General features: G+C 37.0%; 1 protein-coding gene across 2 annotated transcripts in view; it reads right to left on the reverse strand.

Moving 5' to 3' along the window:
• Nucleotides 1-19,368, reverse strand: part of LOC135729247 (uncharacterized protein C1orf21 homolog) — a 33,333-nt gene continuing 13,965 nt past the window's right edge. For both annotated transcript variants that reach the window (XM_065246759.1, XM_065246760.1), the window contains exons 3-6: nucleotides 8,205-8,290; nucleotides 5,577-5,647; nucleotides 4,114-4,174; nucleotides 1-1,401 (exon numbers count right to left, since the gene is read on the reverse strand). In XM_065246759.1, coding sequence (XP_065102831.1) covers nucleotides 1,360-1,401; nucleotides 4,114-4,174; nucleotides 5,577-5,647; nucleotides 8,205-8,290 — 260 coding nt within the window. In that variant the 3' untranslated portion in view covers nucleotides 1-1,359. The remainder of the gene's footprint in view (nucleotides 1,402-4,113; nucleotides 4,175-5,576; nucleotides 5,648-8,204; nucleotides 8,291-19,368) is intronic.

The following is a 19,368-nucleotide window of genomic DNA, read 5'->3' on the forward strand; positions in this document are numbered from 1 at the left end:
TCTTGTGTCGAACATTTTAATAGAAAAAGAAACATTGAAAATAAAATTTAAAAGGGATTCAGTAAACACAATGCCAGACGTCTGGCCAGTGCTGTGTCCCCGGACTGACCCCACCCCACCTCACTTCATCCTGGTTTGGTGGTCCACGATATATATATGAGGTGAGAAAGGCAGGGTCAGGAACAGAGACGATGTAATGTAAAACAGGGGTGAACATTATAACTAAACAAATACAGGGAATTTTTTAACAATTGTTAAAACTCTCTCCGAATGATACATCCATTTGACAAAGATTAACACAGTCAGAACTGAACCTGACACAGATTAACACAGATGCCCTGTTAAAATGACTCAATTTGACCATTACCTGTGTTAACTGCAGCATAAACAGACAATATGTATCTATAAGTTGAATTATTTTTAATGGCTATAAGAAATCTATTTTGGTCTATGTGTGTGGACAACAATAAGTTACTAGTCTGTCCATATTTCCGTCCATGTAGGAGAACTTGACATATAATAGCAGGATATGCAAACAGAAAGTGAGAACATGTGTGTATTTGTGCGAGGAAAGAGGGTGTGGTAATGTATTTTAGCTCCAAGTGTATATGTACGTGAGCGTTATGAGATCAACGCACAGCCCTGATAAAAACACATACGTGGAACAAACCTACAACCGTTACAAATTAAAAAAAGTCCTTCAAAAAGACAGGAGTCCAGATTTCAAAAACTCAACCACAAGTCGTTTTTATCAAAATAATAAAAATCAGGCAGTTCATTCGTATAATCGCTCTTAATAAAATAGCTCTCTTTCATTTTCCCATTCCCACCAAAAAAAGTAAAAACACAAGAATCCATCTTTACATTCATCCAAAGGATGTTGTTCATGAGCTCTCCCCTCCTGTCTCCATTTTTTTCCTGGGTTGTCACTTAAATAAGGATTTGGAAGGGCATGTCATCTCTCTTTTTCACATGCTTTCATCTTGATTTTCTCTGTAAAACCGCTCCCTTTCTGTTGGCTGGGCGAGGCCCTCCGTCATAGACAGTGCTGTTTCAATGCTGGCCGCAGGAGCACAGAGGGATCGGGGTCCTCGGATTACGTCAGAGTCTACGTACGAGTGAGTCGGTGTTGATAATACATCAATCAAGCTTGTTTCCTTATCCAACCGTCTCCAAGCAGGCCCAAGAGCCCAAGAGAGAATAGGTCAGGGGTACAACAGCCTATGAGGAAAAATCCTGCGCTCTTTCACTCTCACAAGCACACAAACACACATTTGCACACACACGCCGAGTGTTATAGACACAGGAAACACTGATTTGAGTTCACTCTTTCTATCGTCAAGAATTGAGTCTTTTCTGCTATGTCACATCGTCCTCTTCCTCCGAGGAATAGTCCCGCCCCTGGGAAATAAACAGAGAAAAAAAGATAAGACGCAATAAACAAAAAAAAATTGGGAAGTGAAAAACTGAAACGTACAACAAAACAGGACAAAAATGGTCAAGCTAACATCTCAAACCTTAATACATTTATTATAATGCAAGTCTTATGGTACATTCACACAAACAGAAGGCTTGTCTGAAGCGTGGCCAACAGCCAATCACTGTGGCCGCAACACAAGCTCCGGTCTTCCATAAACGTAATTGGCTGGCTCTGCCTAGGTTATTTGCATAAGACGATATGATTGGCTGACGCACGCGTTGCCGCTTGAAAAGTTGAGAAATGTTCAACTTCTGCCGCGAGCAACGGCACTGACGCAGCGCCGACGGATCCACAATTCAGTTCGCCAACGCTTGACGTCACCCATTAAAAGTGAATGGGAAACGTCAACGCTTACGCCCCGTGTGAATGCGCCGTAGGCCCTGTGTTTATTAAAGCTCTTAAACGACAGTCCAAAACGAATTAAGAGTGACACATTTATAACTTAAAATCTGTTTTCAGCTTTTGCAGCTTTTCAATGATGTTCACGTCACAAAATCACTTCACTTCATAACGTTCCCATGGCAACAGGGGACATGACTGCGCTTGTCTGAAGTAAATGCAAAATTTTTCAACTTTCTGCTAGATATATGTGATTTTTGCTACAAAAAGTCGGGGATTATGAAATCATGCAAGCCCCACATATTTTGCGCACGGAAATCTGCAATTTATGGACCCCACATAAATATGCGGACTTTGGCTGATTATGCGTTGATCATGTGATCACAAAATCGCGTTTTTCTTGGGGGACTGAAACGCAGCTGAAAACGGCTTGCCAGTGCTTCTTCAGATAAAAGCTTTGATTACTATGATACTTCATTTTGTTTATCAGCCATTGCACGATGCGCCGGTTGGTTGGTGTGGTATTTGTCCCACCCCTCCTTCACTGTGATTGGATGGCTGAGTGAAAAGTAATAATGACAAGTCCAGCATTTTTCACAAAGTAAAAATATTTCAGCTCTCGGCAACTGGTAAAAAGCGATCAGTGTCCAGCGTGGAAGACTATGCACTTCGCCAGCTGATAAAATTTTACCATTGGAAGCAACTGAAAAATACACTGGCCTCAGGGAAAGACACTTTGATGTACACATGGCCTTAGCCAGCTAAAACAGGCTCACACTACAGAAATATTAGCACGATTTCCCCACGATTTTTCTTTCCAGAGAATCCGAGAGAAATCGGGTCCTGTATCTGGATTGGTTCTGATGTTTAGCTCAGATTATTATGTCACGGGTGACGTTTACAGATCAAAACTTGTGCAAACAAATCTGGAATTGCCCCGATCATATCAAGCACGTATGATATTTAGGATTTTAAATAGGAATGATTACATACATTACTTTTACAACAGCCAATGAGAGATGGAGGTGAATGGCAGATCTTTTGAAATAGCAACCACGAAACAAGCTGCTGTATAGTCGGTAAACAGCGGTAGAAAACATTTCATGATTGTTGACTCAAAAACAAGAGATGAGGAGAAATCGCCCTGGTTTTAAACACACCAGGTGAGTGTAGAAAGCTGCTAGTGTACTAGCTAACAAATCCAAACATTTAAAATTATAATAAATGTGTCACTCTTAATTCGTTTACATCTGCTTTCCTGTGAGGTGACATAAAGTGCCCCCATCTGCCACAATAATCTTAATTATACTCTGTAGTGTCTGTGACGCACCATGATTTTAAAATCTTGTAGTGTGAGCATGTTTAAGATTTAAGAAAATAATCTCCGTCAAGATTCTCCTTATGTGTGTGCTGCAACCAGATTTCATTATTGGCCAGGATTTAGAAAAATCCTTAAGTGTGAGCCCGGCATTAGGTAACAAAAATCTGATTGCTTATTATAGCCAACTTGGATCCAACTCTACTCTGAAATTTTATTTTTTACAAAACTGATCCACAACAAATCTATGTGGATTAAAGTCTGATAATTTTTTTACAAATGCTTTGTAATATTTTGCCATTCAAAAAACAACATAAAATGCAGTATTCTGTAAATCTATGAAGGTGTGTCTGAATTCACTCACTGATGCTTAAATGCAGCACATATTGAATGATAAATAAGCAAATAACTTAATACTACATGAGCAGAAACTCAGTTTTCCAGCATCTCTGTCCACAATGACAGCTACTTACCTCTTGGGAGTTTGGTTGATGCGTAAGCGTTTAGCAACTATAGCAACCAATGAAGATATGTCCGGTTATTGATGACACTCTTCAAACTAATGAATCATATTCAACAACTTCCAAAATGACAGTGTGGAACAGTCGGTCCAAATGTTTGGATTTATGTGCAGTTTAAAAGCCCCAGAGCTTCCCGTGACCCTCTTACAACTTTCAAACAAAACGTTCAGATTTAATTCATTTCAGACCAACTGATCCCAGACCTCAAGAGCGACACAGACACAGATAAGATGAGAGAGTAAGAGGGAAGTTCGGGGATAAAGCAGAGCCATAAATGTATTATTTTATCTCTTGTTTTAAGGAAGTACCAGACAGGGAATGTACATGACAAAAGGACATAATGTTTCCAGATAAACAATCATTTCTCGGAAGAGCTGTACATGGCATACGGTGGCCCTTTAAAATTTTGATTTCCTCTTTTACGCCCGATCCTGGTGCTTTTGGTCTTTTCTCACCTTCTCAATCTTCTCGTCCAGCATTCTGAAGAACTCCTGCTGACTCTCTGACGTGTGTATGCTGAGAAAGAGAGAGAAAGAAAGGAAGTTAATGGGGGTAGGAGAAGGGAAGCAACAAATACACTAGAATTTTCCATTACAACAAGCACAAAGTGCACACACGCACACACACACAGAATAAGCAGCTCCTGTAGGATCCTGAGTAGCTGTCAGGAATCATTTGAATCGAGAATTTACAGCAGGCACCATAAATTGTTTCTACATCCAACACATAAACTGAGCTGTACTACATCGATACACACACACAACAATAATGAACCATTCGCTTTTAATGAACACATTTCCAAATACACACATAAACATTTGAATGCTCACACGCTCCACGACAAACAACACAAACATGTATGATGATCCTTTTTTAATAATGTCATATTCATTCAATTATGTGGTAAAACTACACGAATGTGTTAAAATGACACATCTAATGTTGTCCTTAACTTAACACATCTCAGTGTTATTTTTGAAACACACTTTGTGTTGTTTTAACACATCTTGTGTTGTCCCTAATTTTAACTCAAAATCAACATGAAATGACATATAATGTGTTAAAATAACACATAATGTGTTAAATAGGACAACACATAGTGTGTTAAAAATAGAGTGTACTTCAATATAAATCATTAGGTAATAACATATAAGGCTTAACAGATCATATATTGTACATGCTAATAATCATCCAAACCTACCTAAACATTTTGCATGTCCCCCTTTTTTACGTGCAATAAAAATTGAAAATATATATACACACATAGGTCATTTGTGGTATCTCCTGTCCACATTCTTTTTTCAATTTTTATTGCACGTAAAAAAGAGGAAGTGGTACTTGTGCATATATAGTACTCACTATACATCTTTTAAAGCCGTGTAGTATGCAGAACAAACTACAAACAAGTTGTTTTTTGGGAGCTCAACATGCGCAGTCTCCAATAAATTCCAGTGTATTGAAAATGCAGCTTAGACTTTTGTTTGTTTTCGTGGAGGAAAGAAAATCATACGTGTCCAAACCAGATGCGTGCGAGTGAATGATAACAAATCTCCTTTCTGTATATCTTTTGTTTTGCAGACTTTATTCCATTTTTACGTTTTAATTTATTTTCTGTGTTTATAATCATTTTCTTCGGAAAATATTCTGTAGACGTAATTATGCTCGTGAAGCCCTTTGAAATCGAAAACTATGTCCAAAGACAATAAACATTTACGTCTCCATGCAATAAATTGTGAAACATGGCACCCTTTAACTCAAACAAAAATACAAAACCCTTAGGGAAGTAGAAACACTTACACTGCGAAGCAAACCACACAGACTTAACCCACCTTTGTCTCATTTTCACCCACACCCAAACAACAAACAGAAACCCATGTAGACCATAAACCGAAAGGCACATTTATAACCTCACACTTACTTTGTCTTGTTGGCGCTTGGCCCAGGCACCTCTTTGTGCTGTTTGGTCCTGCACTGCATTGAACTCTTCTCCTGCAACACACCCGGAAAGAACACATTTTCACTTACTAGTGTTCAAAACAAAGCCAGATTCGGTCTCCGCCGCCCTTCCCTGGTGACCCTGCTGGTGAGGAGGCCCTGTCGGCTCCTGGACCTCCTCCAAAACCAGCTTCACGGGAACACAACGTGATATAGAGACCTGGGCATTGACCTTACCGTGACCATTGCTAATGAGAAAACACAACAGTGCTAAGAGAGGTGACACAGAGAGAGAGAGACTCGCTCATTTCATTCCCTCTGTGTTCTCCTATGACCGCGGGCATCCAAACACCTGCTCAATGTGAACAACTTCATTAACCCGGTTAAGTTCATATGGGAACGACTGTAGAGATGTCTTTAAAGGAGTAGTCCACTTTATAGATGGGGTCCATTGACCTTTCATAGTAGGTCAAAAAAATACTATGGTAAGTCAATGGGCCTCATCTTTAAAGTGGACTACTCCTTTAAAGTACTATTTACACACAAAGCTGCAGTGTGTAAATTTATGAGGATCTTTTTACAAAAATGCAATATAATATACATAACTACAGGTTTATTATCAGTGTTGTATAATATGGCTGTCACAATGATTAAATATTCATCTCATCGCGTTTGTTTGAGCTCATCGCAATGATTTCAGATCACTGCAATGATTGCACATCTCTCTAAAAAACACAAGGGGGAGCTGTAGCGCCTGTATAAATGAGACAGTATCAGATGGCGTTCCTTAACCGACAGTGAAATGCGATACATTGCAAAGCCATTTAATACAGTGGAAAAAACAGCATTTAAAGAAATGCTGCAAAACTTTGATAAGCAGTATGAACTGTTATCATTAAATAATTACTTTTAAATATGTGTTATGTGTGTTAATATTCACTGCTAGGTAAACCTTGTAAAATATTTAATTTAAATAAATCACAACCATGTGTGAAAATTATTTCATGAACAAACAAAATGTATGAGATGTCAAAGCAATAAAACAGACAATTAATCATCATAATCGTCACAATTTATAAGGCAATTAACTGTCAGCCAAATTTCATAATTGTGACAGCCCTAGTGTATAAAGACCTTACAAAATGAACTGTATTGTTTCTATTACCTTAAATTAAGCGGTTTTTATCTACATACACCGCAGGAAGTCACCATTTTGCCCCGCCATGTTTCTACAATAGCCCCAAACAGACAAATTGCTCCACAGAGCACATTTTGTAACTATGTTGTCTTAGATGATGATATGTTTGTCCTATGGTGGCTGCCATAGCCTCTCTATGCACTTTGAAAGGGTGGGACGTGAGCAGTGGACTGAGTAATCAGTTGCAATTCACAATCTACACACTGCACCTTTAAATCGATGCTTTAAAAATGCTACAGATACAAATGCAATTGGAAGGACAATTAAAATTACCCAATAAGTCAACATGAATTTAACAGACTATTTTTCATCAATGATTTATTAGTTTTTTCTTTGTGAACATGAGTACCAGCATTTACAGCAGTTTTATAAACTTAGTCCTGAGAACTTAGAACTGAAAATGATTATACGACAATTATTAAATTATATTGATTTAATTCTTATCGACAATTAATCAAAGATCGAAACAAAGAAACATGACGGCATGAAATGCCGACTTCCATGTAATGAGTCCCGCGGTGTATATAGATAAAAACAGCTCATTAGAAAGTAATAAAAACAATACAGTTATTTCTATCATTTTGTGAGGCCTTTATACACCACTAAAAATTTCGTTATGTATTATATTGCACATAAAGTTACACAATGCACCTTTAAAGCAACATTTCACCACAAGCAGACGCGTGAGAACCAATGAGATTTAAGGTTATCAACATCAACACCATATCGCTCGTTTGCTTACATTTCAATCGCTAAATAAGCTCATAATATTTTTTCTCACATGCTTATAATTTTGCTACAGCAGACATTTATTAACCTACTGGAGTCATTTGAATGACTGTAATGATGGATGTATGTGCTTTTTGGAGTTTCGCCATGTTGGCTCCCATATAAGATAACATGACAGCCTTTTAATCTTAAGTTTTGTGTGTTCAACTGAAGAAACAAAGCCATCGAGATGGCTATGAGAGATTTTATTTTTTGTAAAGAAAATTTAAACTTGTATCCATGCTTAGAAACAATTCAATTTGTTAGAAAAAGATAGCTTGAAATATTGTAAAGAACATAAAGTTATAATAATTTATTCTCATTAGGCAAAAACAAGTTCAAACATCAATGTGTCTATGAAGCAGCATGTAAAAACTCTCTAATATGAAAGTGGTGATGATGTCTGGTAATACGAGCGCCTACACATTAAGAGTCTGTGAAAAAGGGAAAAAAATTGGTCAGAATTTCCCTCCCTTACATTCCAAGCAGGTCCACACATGCGTGTGCCGCACAAACACATAGTTTTACTTCTCTACATATAAGCAAAAAACAAGCTTATGTGCCACTAGCTGTGTGTCTGCAAAAACAGATTAGACTACAATGAACTCAATGCCACAGGAGGAACTTTGTGCTTGTGTATCTCACCAGGTTCTCCTGGTTGCGTGCATTTACTCGGTCCTCTTCTCCATGCATGTATTTCACCTCCTCCACTCCCTTCATCTTGTATTCATCTGCAGTGATGGAGAGACAGAGAGGAGAGTGTGTTGTTAAGGGGTTGTTAACACCACTAATGGACAATTAAAACATTATATAATTTTATATATTTTTTATGCATATTGTTCAATTTTAGTTACAATTCCACTTGCATGATGCTTTAAGGTGCTTTCCTGGATCTTAAAAGCCTCAGTCCCTATTCACGTCCATTGCATGGAAAAACAACCAATAATAATTCACCGAAAAATGAGGGACTTATTTTGGGGTGCACTATGTTTTTAAATAATAAACGCTTTGGATTTTATCATTTCCCAGCTGTCCGAGTTTACCAGCAGCCGTACATCCACTTCCTCATGGCACATACACACCTACACAAACATAAAGCTGTCTTTTACTCTGTGTCTAAAAACCAGCAAAGGCAACCATGGCCCACTCAATCTCTGTTTATCTTCGCTTCTAACCGGCTTTCTTTCCTTTTCTCGCTGTGACGTCCTGTCAGTTACAATCATGACAGCTGGAGTGGGCAGTCTGTGAATGTGACTCACTGCAACCCATCCACACAAAAGCAAGAAAAAGCTAAAGGAATATAAAGGAGCGAGCGACACAGCCTTTCACAGCTTGAGGAATGTAAACAGGTCTCCATACAAAAGCTCATGCTCCAACACGCTGACAAACACACACACACACACACACACAGCCAACAGAACAAACCAACCCAAATGACACAACTCCAACTTTAATTGATTTTACTGTGATATGTTACACAAAACAGGCCTGAAAGCCAAATAGCCAGACATGCAAACAAATATGTATGCACACAAGCATGATGACAGTATTACTAAAAAAGGACACATGAAGAATATCTCAATCCTAATCCATCTCTTCAGCTAGGGAGACAATCATGTGAAACATGTACTCTGTGAGAAATGGCAGTTTGGATTTGCACATTCATTTCGTCACTTCAGTACGCTTCAGTCAGGCTATTTTCAGCAGGAAGATGAGAGGTTCTCTTATGTGGAGATATTTTAATTAGTTCATTAATGATAACAGCATGACACCGGGAGTTAATGAAGGGAAGGTGCTTTATTTCTCTCAATACAGACCGTTTCAGCAGCAACAACATAAACAAACAGCTTTTGTGGACTGAAATCAACTTTCGGCAGACTTCCACACAGAATTAATAACAACTATTGACAGTAGGTAAAAGTAAATGACAAGTAAACTACTTTCGTTCATATATCATATCTAACGTGTATCAACTATTAAACCAAGCTAACCTTACGGTGTAAAATTAATGTAAACAATGTTAGCTACAGGTCCTTGAATTCTTGCCTGGCTCTCCACAGAGTTGTGATCTCTGCTGGAAGTAGCCATCAGAGAATGGGTACATGGTGGTCATAAAGGGATGGACATGGTCAGAAACAATGCTCAGGTAGGCCGTGGCATTTAAACGATGCCCAATTGGCACTAAGGGGCCTAAAGTGTGCCAAGAAAACAATCCCCACACCATTACACCACCACCACCAGCCTGCACAGTGGTAACAAGGCATGATGGATCCATGTTCTCATTCTGTTTATGCCAAATTCTGACTCTAACATCTGAATGTCTCAACAGAAATCGAGACTCATCAGACCAGGTAACATTTTTCCAGTCTTCGACTGTCCAATTTTGGTGAGCTTGTGCAAATTGTAGCCTCTTTTTCCTATTTGTAGTGGAGATGAGTGGTACCCGGTGGGGTCTTCTGCTGTTGTAGCCCATTTGCCTCAAGGTTGTGCGTGTTGTGGCTTCACAAATGCTTTGCTGCATACCTCGGTTGTAAAGAGTGGTTATTTCAGTCAAAGTTACTCTTCTATAAGTTTGAATCAGTCGGCCCATTTTCCTCTGACCTCTAGCATCAACAAGGCATTTTCGCCCACAGGACTGCCGCATACTGGATGTTTTCCCTTTTCACACCATTCTTTGTAAACCCTAGAAATGGTTATGTGGGAAAATCCCAGTAACTGAGCAAATTGTGAAATACTCAGACCGGCCCGTCTGGCACAAACAACCATGCCACGCTCAAAATTGCTTAAATCACCTTTCTTTCAAATTCTTACATTCCATTTGGAGTTCGGGAGATTGTCTTGACCAGGACCACACCCCTAAATGCATTAAGGCAACTGCCATGTGATTGGTTGTTTAGAAAATTGCATTGAGAAATTGAACAGGTGTTTCTAATAATCCTTAAAGGAATATTCCATTTTCTTAAAAGAAAAATCCAGATAATTTACTCACCACCATGTCATCCAAAATGTTGATGTCTTTCTTTGATCAGTCGAGAAGAAATTATGTTTTTTGAGGAAAACATTGCAGGATTTTGCTCATTTTAATGGACTTTAATGGACACCAACAATTAACACTTAACTCAACACTTAACATTTTTTTTCAACGGAGTTTCAAAGGACTCTAAACGATCCCAAACGAGGCATAAGGGTCTTATCTAGCAAAACGATTTTCATTTTTGACAATAAAAATAACAAATATCCACTTTTAAAGCACAACTTCTCGTTTAAATCCGGTCGTCATGCGCAAGCGTGACCCGACGCAATACGTCATCACGTCAAGAGGTCACAGAGGACGACCGCGAAACTCCGCCCCAGTGTTTACAAATGTGGTGAAAGAGGACCGTTCCTACGTTGTTGTATGTCAACTGATACTAATTAATGTCTTTGTGTCAGTTTATTGTTTAAAATAGTCAGCAAACGTGAGTTTTATATTTGTAACACGTGACCTCCCTACGTCACTACGCATTTACGTTAGGTCGCGCTGGACCTGACCTAAACGAAAAGTTGTGCTTTAAAAGTGTATATTTGTTATTTTTCTTGTCAAAAATGACAATCGTTTTGCTAGATAAGACCATTTTGCCTCGTTTGGGATAGTTTTTAGTCCTTTGAAACTCCGTTGAAAAAAAATGTTAAGTGTTGAATTAAGTGTTAATTGTTGGTGTCTATTAAACTCCATTAAAATGAGAAAAATCCTGCAATGTTTTCCTCAAAAAACATAATTTCATCTCGACTGAACAAAGAAAGACATCAACATTTTGGATGACATTGTGGTGAGTAAATTATCTGGATTTTTCTTTTAAGAAAATGGAATATTCCTTTAAGGTGAGTGTAGTACCAAGCGCATTTGGTTAATATCATCATCTCATTTTTGACGGAGGTGGTGTTAAGCAACTTTTGCATTTGAGCTCCTCATATTTTGACTTAAGTATTGTATTTATTTTTCCAATGCATGCCATACTAATTGAGCTACATGGAACACATCAAATTTAAATAAAGCAACAAAGGGTTATGTCAAACCACATAGTGATTACTAGGCCATGGCTCCCATTCATTTTTTTATCTCTTTCTGCATTCAAGATGCTTTTTGACGTCCAGGTAATTTAGCTACCCAGCTTCTTATTCGGTTAAAATGAAATATCACGACAGCTACACAACAGGTACACGACTCTCCACACTCACTTATAAGTTTTGGCCTAATTTCTGATCAGTGTTGTGAGTGGCAGGTCTGTGAAACATGAGTGGGCAGCTTTACTTTTAGCTTTGGCCTGAAGCTACTCTATAAGTGGGTGTCTGTTAACACAGCGAGTCTACAGCAAGACAGGAGAGTTTGTCAATCTCTCATGCTCTCTCTATAATATTAAGCGCCATCGCAGAACAGAGGAACGCTATGAAACTTAAGCGAATCCAATTGGAGCACAAAAACAGCATGTTCTGCCAGTGTTGCTTGATGAAGAAATAAACAAGTGACCTTGTCCAATAAACCATGCTTTACCAAAATATGCAACATTCAGTTTAAGGACTTTCTTTACTGAAATGTTTTATTTAAGCAGAAATTTGCATTTGACATTTCTCAGACAGTGGTATCGTATCGGGGGACTTTTTTTTTTTTGAACTTTTTATTTATATATATTTTTTTCTTTTCTTTTACACCACAAAACAACACAAACATTATCTGAGGCAAAAAAAAAAAAAAATTTGTTACACATAATATGGACAACAAACATATATTGTACAGCCATATAAATATAAAAAAAAAAAAAAAAAAAAGATTCAAAAAACAACACACATTTTTTCCAATTTATAAATCTAGGTATTCTTTAACCATGTACCAACTCTGATTGAAAAGGTCAGTTTTCAGTTGTAATGATGCAGTCATTTTTTCCATCATGTATATCTGTTTTAATCTATGTTTCCATTCAATTACACTTGGTGATTTCACAGACTTCCAATTAGCAGTTATGTTTTTCTTAGCGATTAGTAGTAACACACGTATAATATATCTTTGTTCAGCATTGAAAACATCACTTGATACAACACCCAGTAAGAAAGACTGCACATTTAATGGAACTTCTCTTTTTACAATTTTCTCCATTTCTTCTTTAATATTTTTCCAATACTCAAGTATTACTGGACAATCCCAAAATATATGTGTATGGTCGCCTGTTTTACCACATTGTCTCCAGCATATAGCTGAAGATGGATCTTTTATAAACTTTGAAATAACCAAAGGAGTATGAAAATAACGTATTTTAATTTTCCAGTCAAATTCCTTCCACTGTTGGCTATTAATTCCCTTGTGGCACTTATGACAAAGTTTATCCCACAACTCATCTTCTATTTCTATATTGGCTTCTATTTCCCACTTTTCCTTGATATTGTAGGTGTTTCCACCCATTCCTGTTAACAATCTTTTATAGAGATAAGAAACATGTCTACCAACAGGGAAACATTTTTCAATAAATGTAATAAAATATTGTTCTATGCCATTTGGGATTTTGCAAATTCTTTCTTTTTCCTTATGGTTTGTAATATAATGTCTGATTTGCAAATATCTATAAAAATCACTTAGGGGAAGATCAAATTGTTCTTGAAGTCGTGTAAAAGACTTAAAGTGTGTTTCTTCAAAAAGCTGGTCTAAAATAAAAAGGCCTTTAACCGCCCATTTCTTAAGACCGTGGTCCCACATTGAAAGTGTAAAATCTACATTACCCACTATGGGCATAGCTCGTGAGATTGTTCCAACATCCTTAAGCATTTTCTTTACTTCTACCCATACCTTTATTGTATGTTTTATCCATTCATTTTCAATCTTCATTTTATTAACATATTTTGGATCTATAAAGGGTAGGGCATGCAGTTGTGCTCCTTTAGCTTCCCCTTGCTCTAACTGAGTCCACTTTACTTCCTCATCTCCACTTATCCAAGTCACAATTGCTGCTAATTGAGCTGCCCAGTAATATAACTTTATATTTGGCAAAGCCAAACCTCCTTTATTTTTGGCCAAATAAAGTGTCTTAAGTTTAATTCTAGGTCTTGTGTTGCCATATGAATTGAGAAATTAATTTGTCTATCATCTTAAAAGTAGAAATTGGAACTCTTATGGGAAGTGACTGAAATAAAAATAAAAAACGTGGGAGCAAGTTCATCCTTATAGTCTCAACTCTACCAAACAAAGATAACGGGAAGAACTTCCCAACGAGCTATATCCCTTCTTATTTGATCAAGTAACTTCTTATAGTTTGCCTCAAAAAGTCTTGTAGTTTCAAGTGTGATAGTAATCCCCAAATACCTAAAACCTTGTTTAGACCAGTGAAATGACACCATATCATTTAATTGTTTAGGCCATATTCCTGTTATCATCATTGCCTCTGATTTATTTTGGTTAATTTTGTATCCAGAAATGTCTTCATAATCTTTTAGATTTTGCATTAATCGAGGTATAGAGGTAAGGGGATGTTTTATAAAGAGCAGGACATCATCCGCAAAAAGAGAAATTTTATGGACTCTCCCCCCACCATCCTCAAGTCCCTCAATCTGGATATCTTGTCGTATTGCCTCAGCTAAAGGCTCTATACTGAGAGCAAAGAGAATAGGTGAGAGAGAGTCACCCTGTCTTACACCCCTCTCTATAAAAAAAAAATCAGAGCAATGTCCATTAACTCTAACTTTTGATTTGGGATTGTTATACAACAGCCGAAACCAAAAGATAAATTTTTCACTAAAGCCCATCTCCCTTAATGTTTGTTCTAGAAATTGCCAGTCTACCCGATCAAATGCTTTCTCAGCATCTAAGCTGAGAAGCATTGACGTTTGGGTACCCTTTGCCATGAGTGACTTCAGGTTTAATACTCTCCTTATATTATTTGCCCCTTGGCGACCTGAAATAAATCCCGTCTGATCAGGTATTATTAATTTCTTAATGTATTTTTGTATTCTAGTAGCCAAAATAGATGTTAATATTTTGTAGTCTACACACAGGAGGCTAATAGGGCGATAACTAGCACATTGCAATGAATCTTTTCCTTCCTTATGTAGGACTGTAATGAGAGCCTCGGACCATGACTCTGGAGGGTTCCCTGAATTTAATACATAATTATATAACTTACATAATACCGGAGTCAGGTCATCAATAAACACTTTATATCGGGGGACTTTTAACGAGTATTTTAGAAAATGTGGTATCGAGTCCGATACCAGTATCGGTGCATCCCTATTGATAACTTTAATACTGACTGAGTAAGGTCATGTCAAAGATTGAAATCATAGTGAATTTAATGGGTAAAATTAAAATTTAGCCTGAATTTTCACAGACAAGGTCACAAGTGTTTGTGGTTATCAAGTTACATAAGAAGAACCAAGTTAAATTAGCCATTGTGCATTGTTCAAATTCACTACCATTTTGTGTTGTTATTGGACTTTTTTGCATAAATTTGTTAATCAACCTCAAAACTGATCAAAACTACCAAATATTAACAAAAATTAAATTTAACTCTATAATTGACAAGTTTATAAGTGATGTCAGTGATTTGGGGGGGAAACACAAAATGACTGATTTTCAATATAAAAAGTGATTGTGGAGTGTGGACTGGTTTTTTTTCACCTTTTTCACAGTCCTGGGCATGTCAAAGATTAGTAAAAACATTGCAGATGCATTTTTATATTTTCTTTATGGTATATCATTTATGATTCGTGGACATTTTTGTCCCATCAATGTACGAGCCAGAAATTAAGCTTTGCTTTTGGACAGGCCTACTAAAAAGTGCCACATGGTTATCAACAGAGAACATGTCGAGTTTTACCCTTTTGCAAAAGAAAAAAACCCACCAACAATCAATAATGCCTGATAATAAGGTGTCATGGCTCTGCAATCAAAAAATGTTGTTATAATAACAGCAGTCAATGGGGCAAAAACGGCCACAAACCAAACAACAAAAATTAAATCTGATGAAAACTAAAAATGCATCAAAATCGATGGTTTTACTAATCTTTGACATGCCAAAGACTGTGAAAAAAGGAATAAAATTCTGTCCACAATCACTTTTTATATTAAAAATCAGTCATTTTGTGTTTTTTTTCCCAAATCAATGACACCACTTATTGGCAATTAAAGCGTTAAAATCATGGAATTTTTGTAAAGATTTGGTTTTGATCAGAACTGAGTAGGGCTATCAAACGATTAATCTCCATTAATCGTTTACAAATTAAAGTGTGTGTGTGTACTATGTGTAATTATTATGTATATATAAATAAATACACAGACTCATGTATAAACAATTACACATATTTATATATTTATTTATATAAATATATTTTGAGATATATGTACATTAAAAAAATTATATATAAATATATTTATATTCACTGTATATACATAATAATTACACAGAGTACACACATATACTATGCAAATATGTATTTTGTATGCAATTAATCGTGATTAATTGTTTGACTGCTCTAGTACGAAGGTTGATTAACAGAATTATGCAAAAAAATTTAGAAAAAAAAAAATATCGGATGCATTTTTATAGCAGTTAATATAAATTTAGTGGCCTTTTTTGTCCCATAACACTACGAAAGGGTAGTAAATTTGCCCACGGTAAATTGGGTTTTTTTAACATTTCAAAGCATTTTCTTAAAATATGTGTAAATATAACCAAATGTCACCAAAAATCATTCCATTTGTTGAAACACATAGAAAGTTGTGGGCAAATTAAGAAAAAAATGGCCTCAACAACACATAAGGGTTAAGACAGCTTGGAAATAACCTAAAAGTCACATCCCACGACTGCCTGTATTTATAAGTGACTGAAAAGTTACTTGGTAAAGCAGACATAGCAACGGTCCGTTTTGAGGTACGTCTGGTCCAAGATCAGTCGCTGAAACAGTAACATTTGTATTTATAACCTAAACCTCAAACTATATAATGTCACAGAAATGATCTGTTGCTCTACTTAACTCTGTTGCAAACATTAACTAAACAGATGCTTGGTGAACGACAGCTTGAATCATACACACTTTAAGACTTCAAAACACTGCTGAGTGAAATGTATCCACAACATCTTTGACTATAAGACATGTTCACACACACATCCTCTTATCCTCAATTCTGAGTGGTTGGACATGTCTATTGCTGGATACCCTACCATTATCAGCGTACCTAATTAAAACAGAATGTAGTAGTGATAAAAATAAGATCTCACTCTATTTCAAAAAGGCATTAGTGTAAAATTAGCATTCTAGAACGAAAAGCATTTGTATACGAATTGCAGCAGTGCATAATGCATCATATCATAAAAAAATATTATCAAGGCAGTGATTCTGACAGTTTTCCACACGTCAATTTTTTATTACATCCCTGCATGTGGGCAGAGACGAATCACTGTAGCTCAGAAATACTGTAGCTATGAGAGCCCGCATAGTCACTGGATATAAACATCTGCCAAATTTGTAAATGTATCAGCAAATGATATCAAACAGTGAAATTGTTCAAATTAACATGAATTTTCTTTTTTGCCTACACTTATGAGACATGCACATGCACTTCAAAGTCTGTGACTCCTGTTTTCCAAGACATAGATGCACTGGACATATCCAAATGGGGAAAGTCTCCATTCTTATTCACAAAGTTTAAGTTTGTCACAAAACTGGACACTTAAATGTTGCAACTCCTATCATTGGAAATCGCCATTTCTAATTGAAAATAATTGCTTTCCATTGCTGAAAATCGCTGTCAGTAATCGCCTCTTTGGACTGGCAGGATGCACACTTACACTTCTTATTAGCACACTTTATATTGCTTGTAATCGGACAGCATATTCCCTTTATGCTCTCCTGCTTGTTTGTTTTAGGGCAGTTCGGCCCTTCCTGTCATTGTATGTGTAGGAGACAGTGTGTGTGTGTGTGGTTTGACTAAGTCCTGAAGACACATAAGCACTCAATGCCCAAATACTGACACAGTTTGACTAGTAAACAGTCTGTTGGCACTAATCAAGTCAGGGTGAGATCTCACAGTACCACATAGAGAGAGAGAGAGAGAGAGAGAGAGAGAGAGAGAGAGAGAGAGAGAGAGAGAGAGAGAGAGAGAGAGAGAGAGAGAGAGAGAGAGAGAGAGAGAGAGAGAGAGAGAGAGAGAGAGAGAGAGAGAGAGAAGAGAGAGAGAGAGAGAGAGAGAGAGAGAGAGAGAGAGAGAGAAGAGAGAGAGACTGTGTTCTATTGATAGAATGGTTAGACTGACAGTTGGGAAGGGCAACACAAAGAAGGACATTGGGTTGTCAGCAGTGAGAGAGGAAACAAGACCAAGAGACACCAAAAAATAGTCTGACAGACAGAAGAGATGGGGGTGTTTGTAATAATCAGCAACAATCAGGTCAGAGCATCATTAGTTCTCTTGCTATGTGGTAAATGTAATACTCAATCCGATTTAGTTGTGCATTCATTTAGGATTATTCTTTACATTATTTTACAGATGTCACACGACCCTGTAAGTCACACACAAACTGAATAGGACCTGAAACTCGATCCACAAAAGAGGAGAAAATACAGCGTAGCACGGAGAAATAGAGACTGGGATCAGATCTAATATACTTGCTGTGGCATATACAAACTACAGTAATTAGGACAAAGAAAAATAAATGGTCCAAAATAAACACACCTTGGGTGAGTGGGTAAGCTGGATTTCTGAGAACATGAACGATTTACATTTCAAATGTAAAAATTAACGCAAATACTTTCCAAAAGGCAATTTTGATGCACATTATCATTATCCCAGAGAATATTTTAATATTTGCACATAAGCCAAACAGAACGTTTGAATGCAGTAAAAACATTTTATTTTAAAGGTGACATAGAATGATTGAACGGGGTATTTATCCTTGTTCTGTAATGTGACATGTAGACAAAAAAAATTTGTTTGGGTCTATAATGCCTTAGGTTTTTAGGAAGCTTCTCTCTCAGATAGCTCTATTAGGGTGGGGGATTTTAAACAAGTGGTTTTGCACCTATTTGGCTCCCCCTACTGGCTTAACTTGCAATCTCATTACTGATTGGCTGACTTTGCTACACTTAAAAAATTTAGCCAATTATTTTAAAGTGTAGGGGCAGTTAGATGCCTGTGATGTCATAAGCATCAGTTTTTCAAATTGGGGCCGTTTTCTGGCTGACATTTCTTAAAGAGGAATTTCTATGAGACTGAGATGTCTAACACTTTTTGTATGTTTGTGAATGTGGGTAGACTACCATTATTCAACAAAGACAAGGTAAAAATGGTTTTTCATTCTCTGTCCCCTTTAAAACATTCTGTCACGGCATTTGTAATATTACAAGTATTGCTAACCATAATTCTTGCATTTGGAGACCAAACTTACATTTCCATTTATGCATTTGACAGACACTTTTATCCAAAGTGACTTAAAGGTGCGGTGAATCAAGCAATACATTTTAACTTGATAATTTGTTAAATAAGGAAGAACATCCTCTTTACTGAAATATAACAGTTTTCGGCACCAGGCCAAGAAAACGGTTGGTTCAGGAATGTGCCGAAATATGATGTCAGAGTAGAATTGAAACACCGTCCCAAACCCAAACACAACAACCACTTTTGCAGCCCCGCCCACAAATTTGCGTGACGTGTGTGGGCCAGGGGCAAAGCAAACCATGCAGTTTCTCAACAATCAGTAAACATGTCTTTAAACATTGCCAAATGTAACCAAAATGACTTTTAAATACATTTTTCCTGAGAGACTTTTATTTTGACGCCGTGATCTGTTATGAG

The sequence above is a fragment of the Paramisgurnus dabryanus genome, chromosome 11 (assembly GCF_030506205.2).
Source record: "Paramisgurnus dabryanus chromosome 11, PD_genome_1.1, whole genome shotgun sequence".
Lineage (NCBI taxonomy): Eukaryota > Metazoa > Chordata > Actinopteri > Cypriniformes > Cobitidae > Paramisgurnus > Paramisgurnus dabryanus.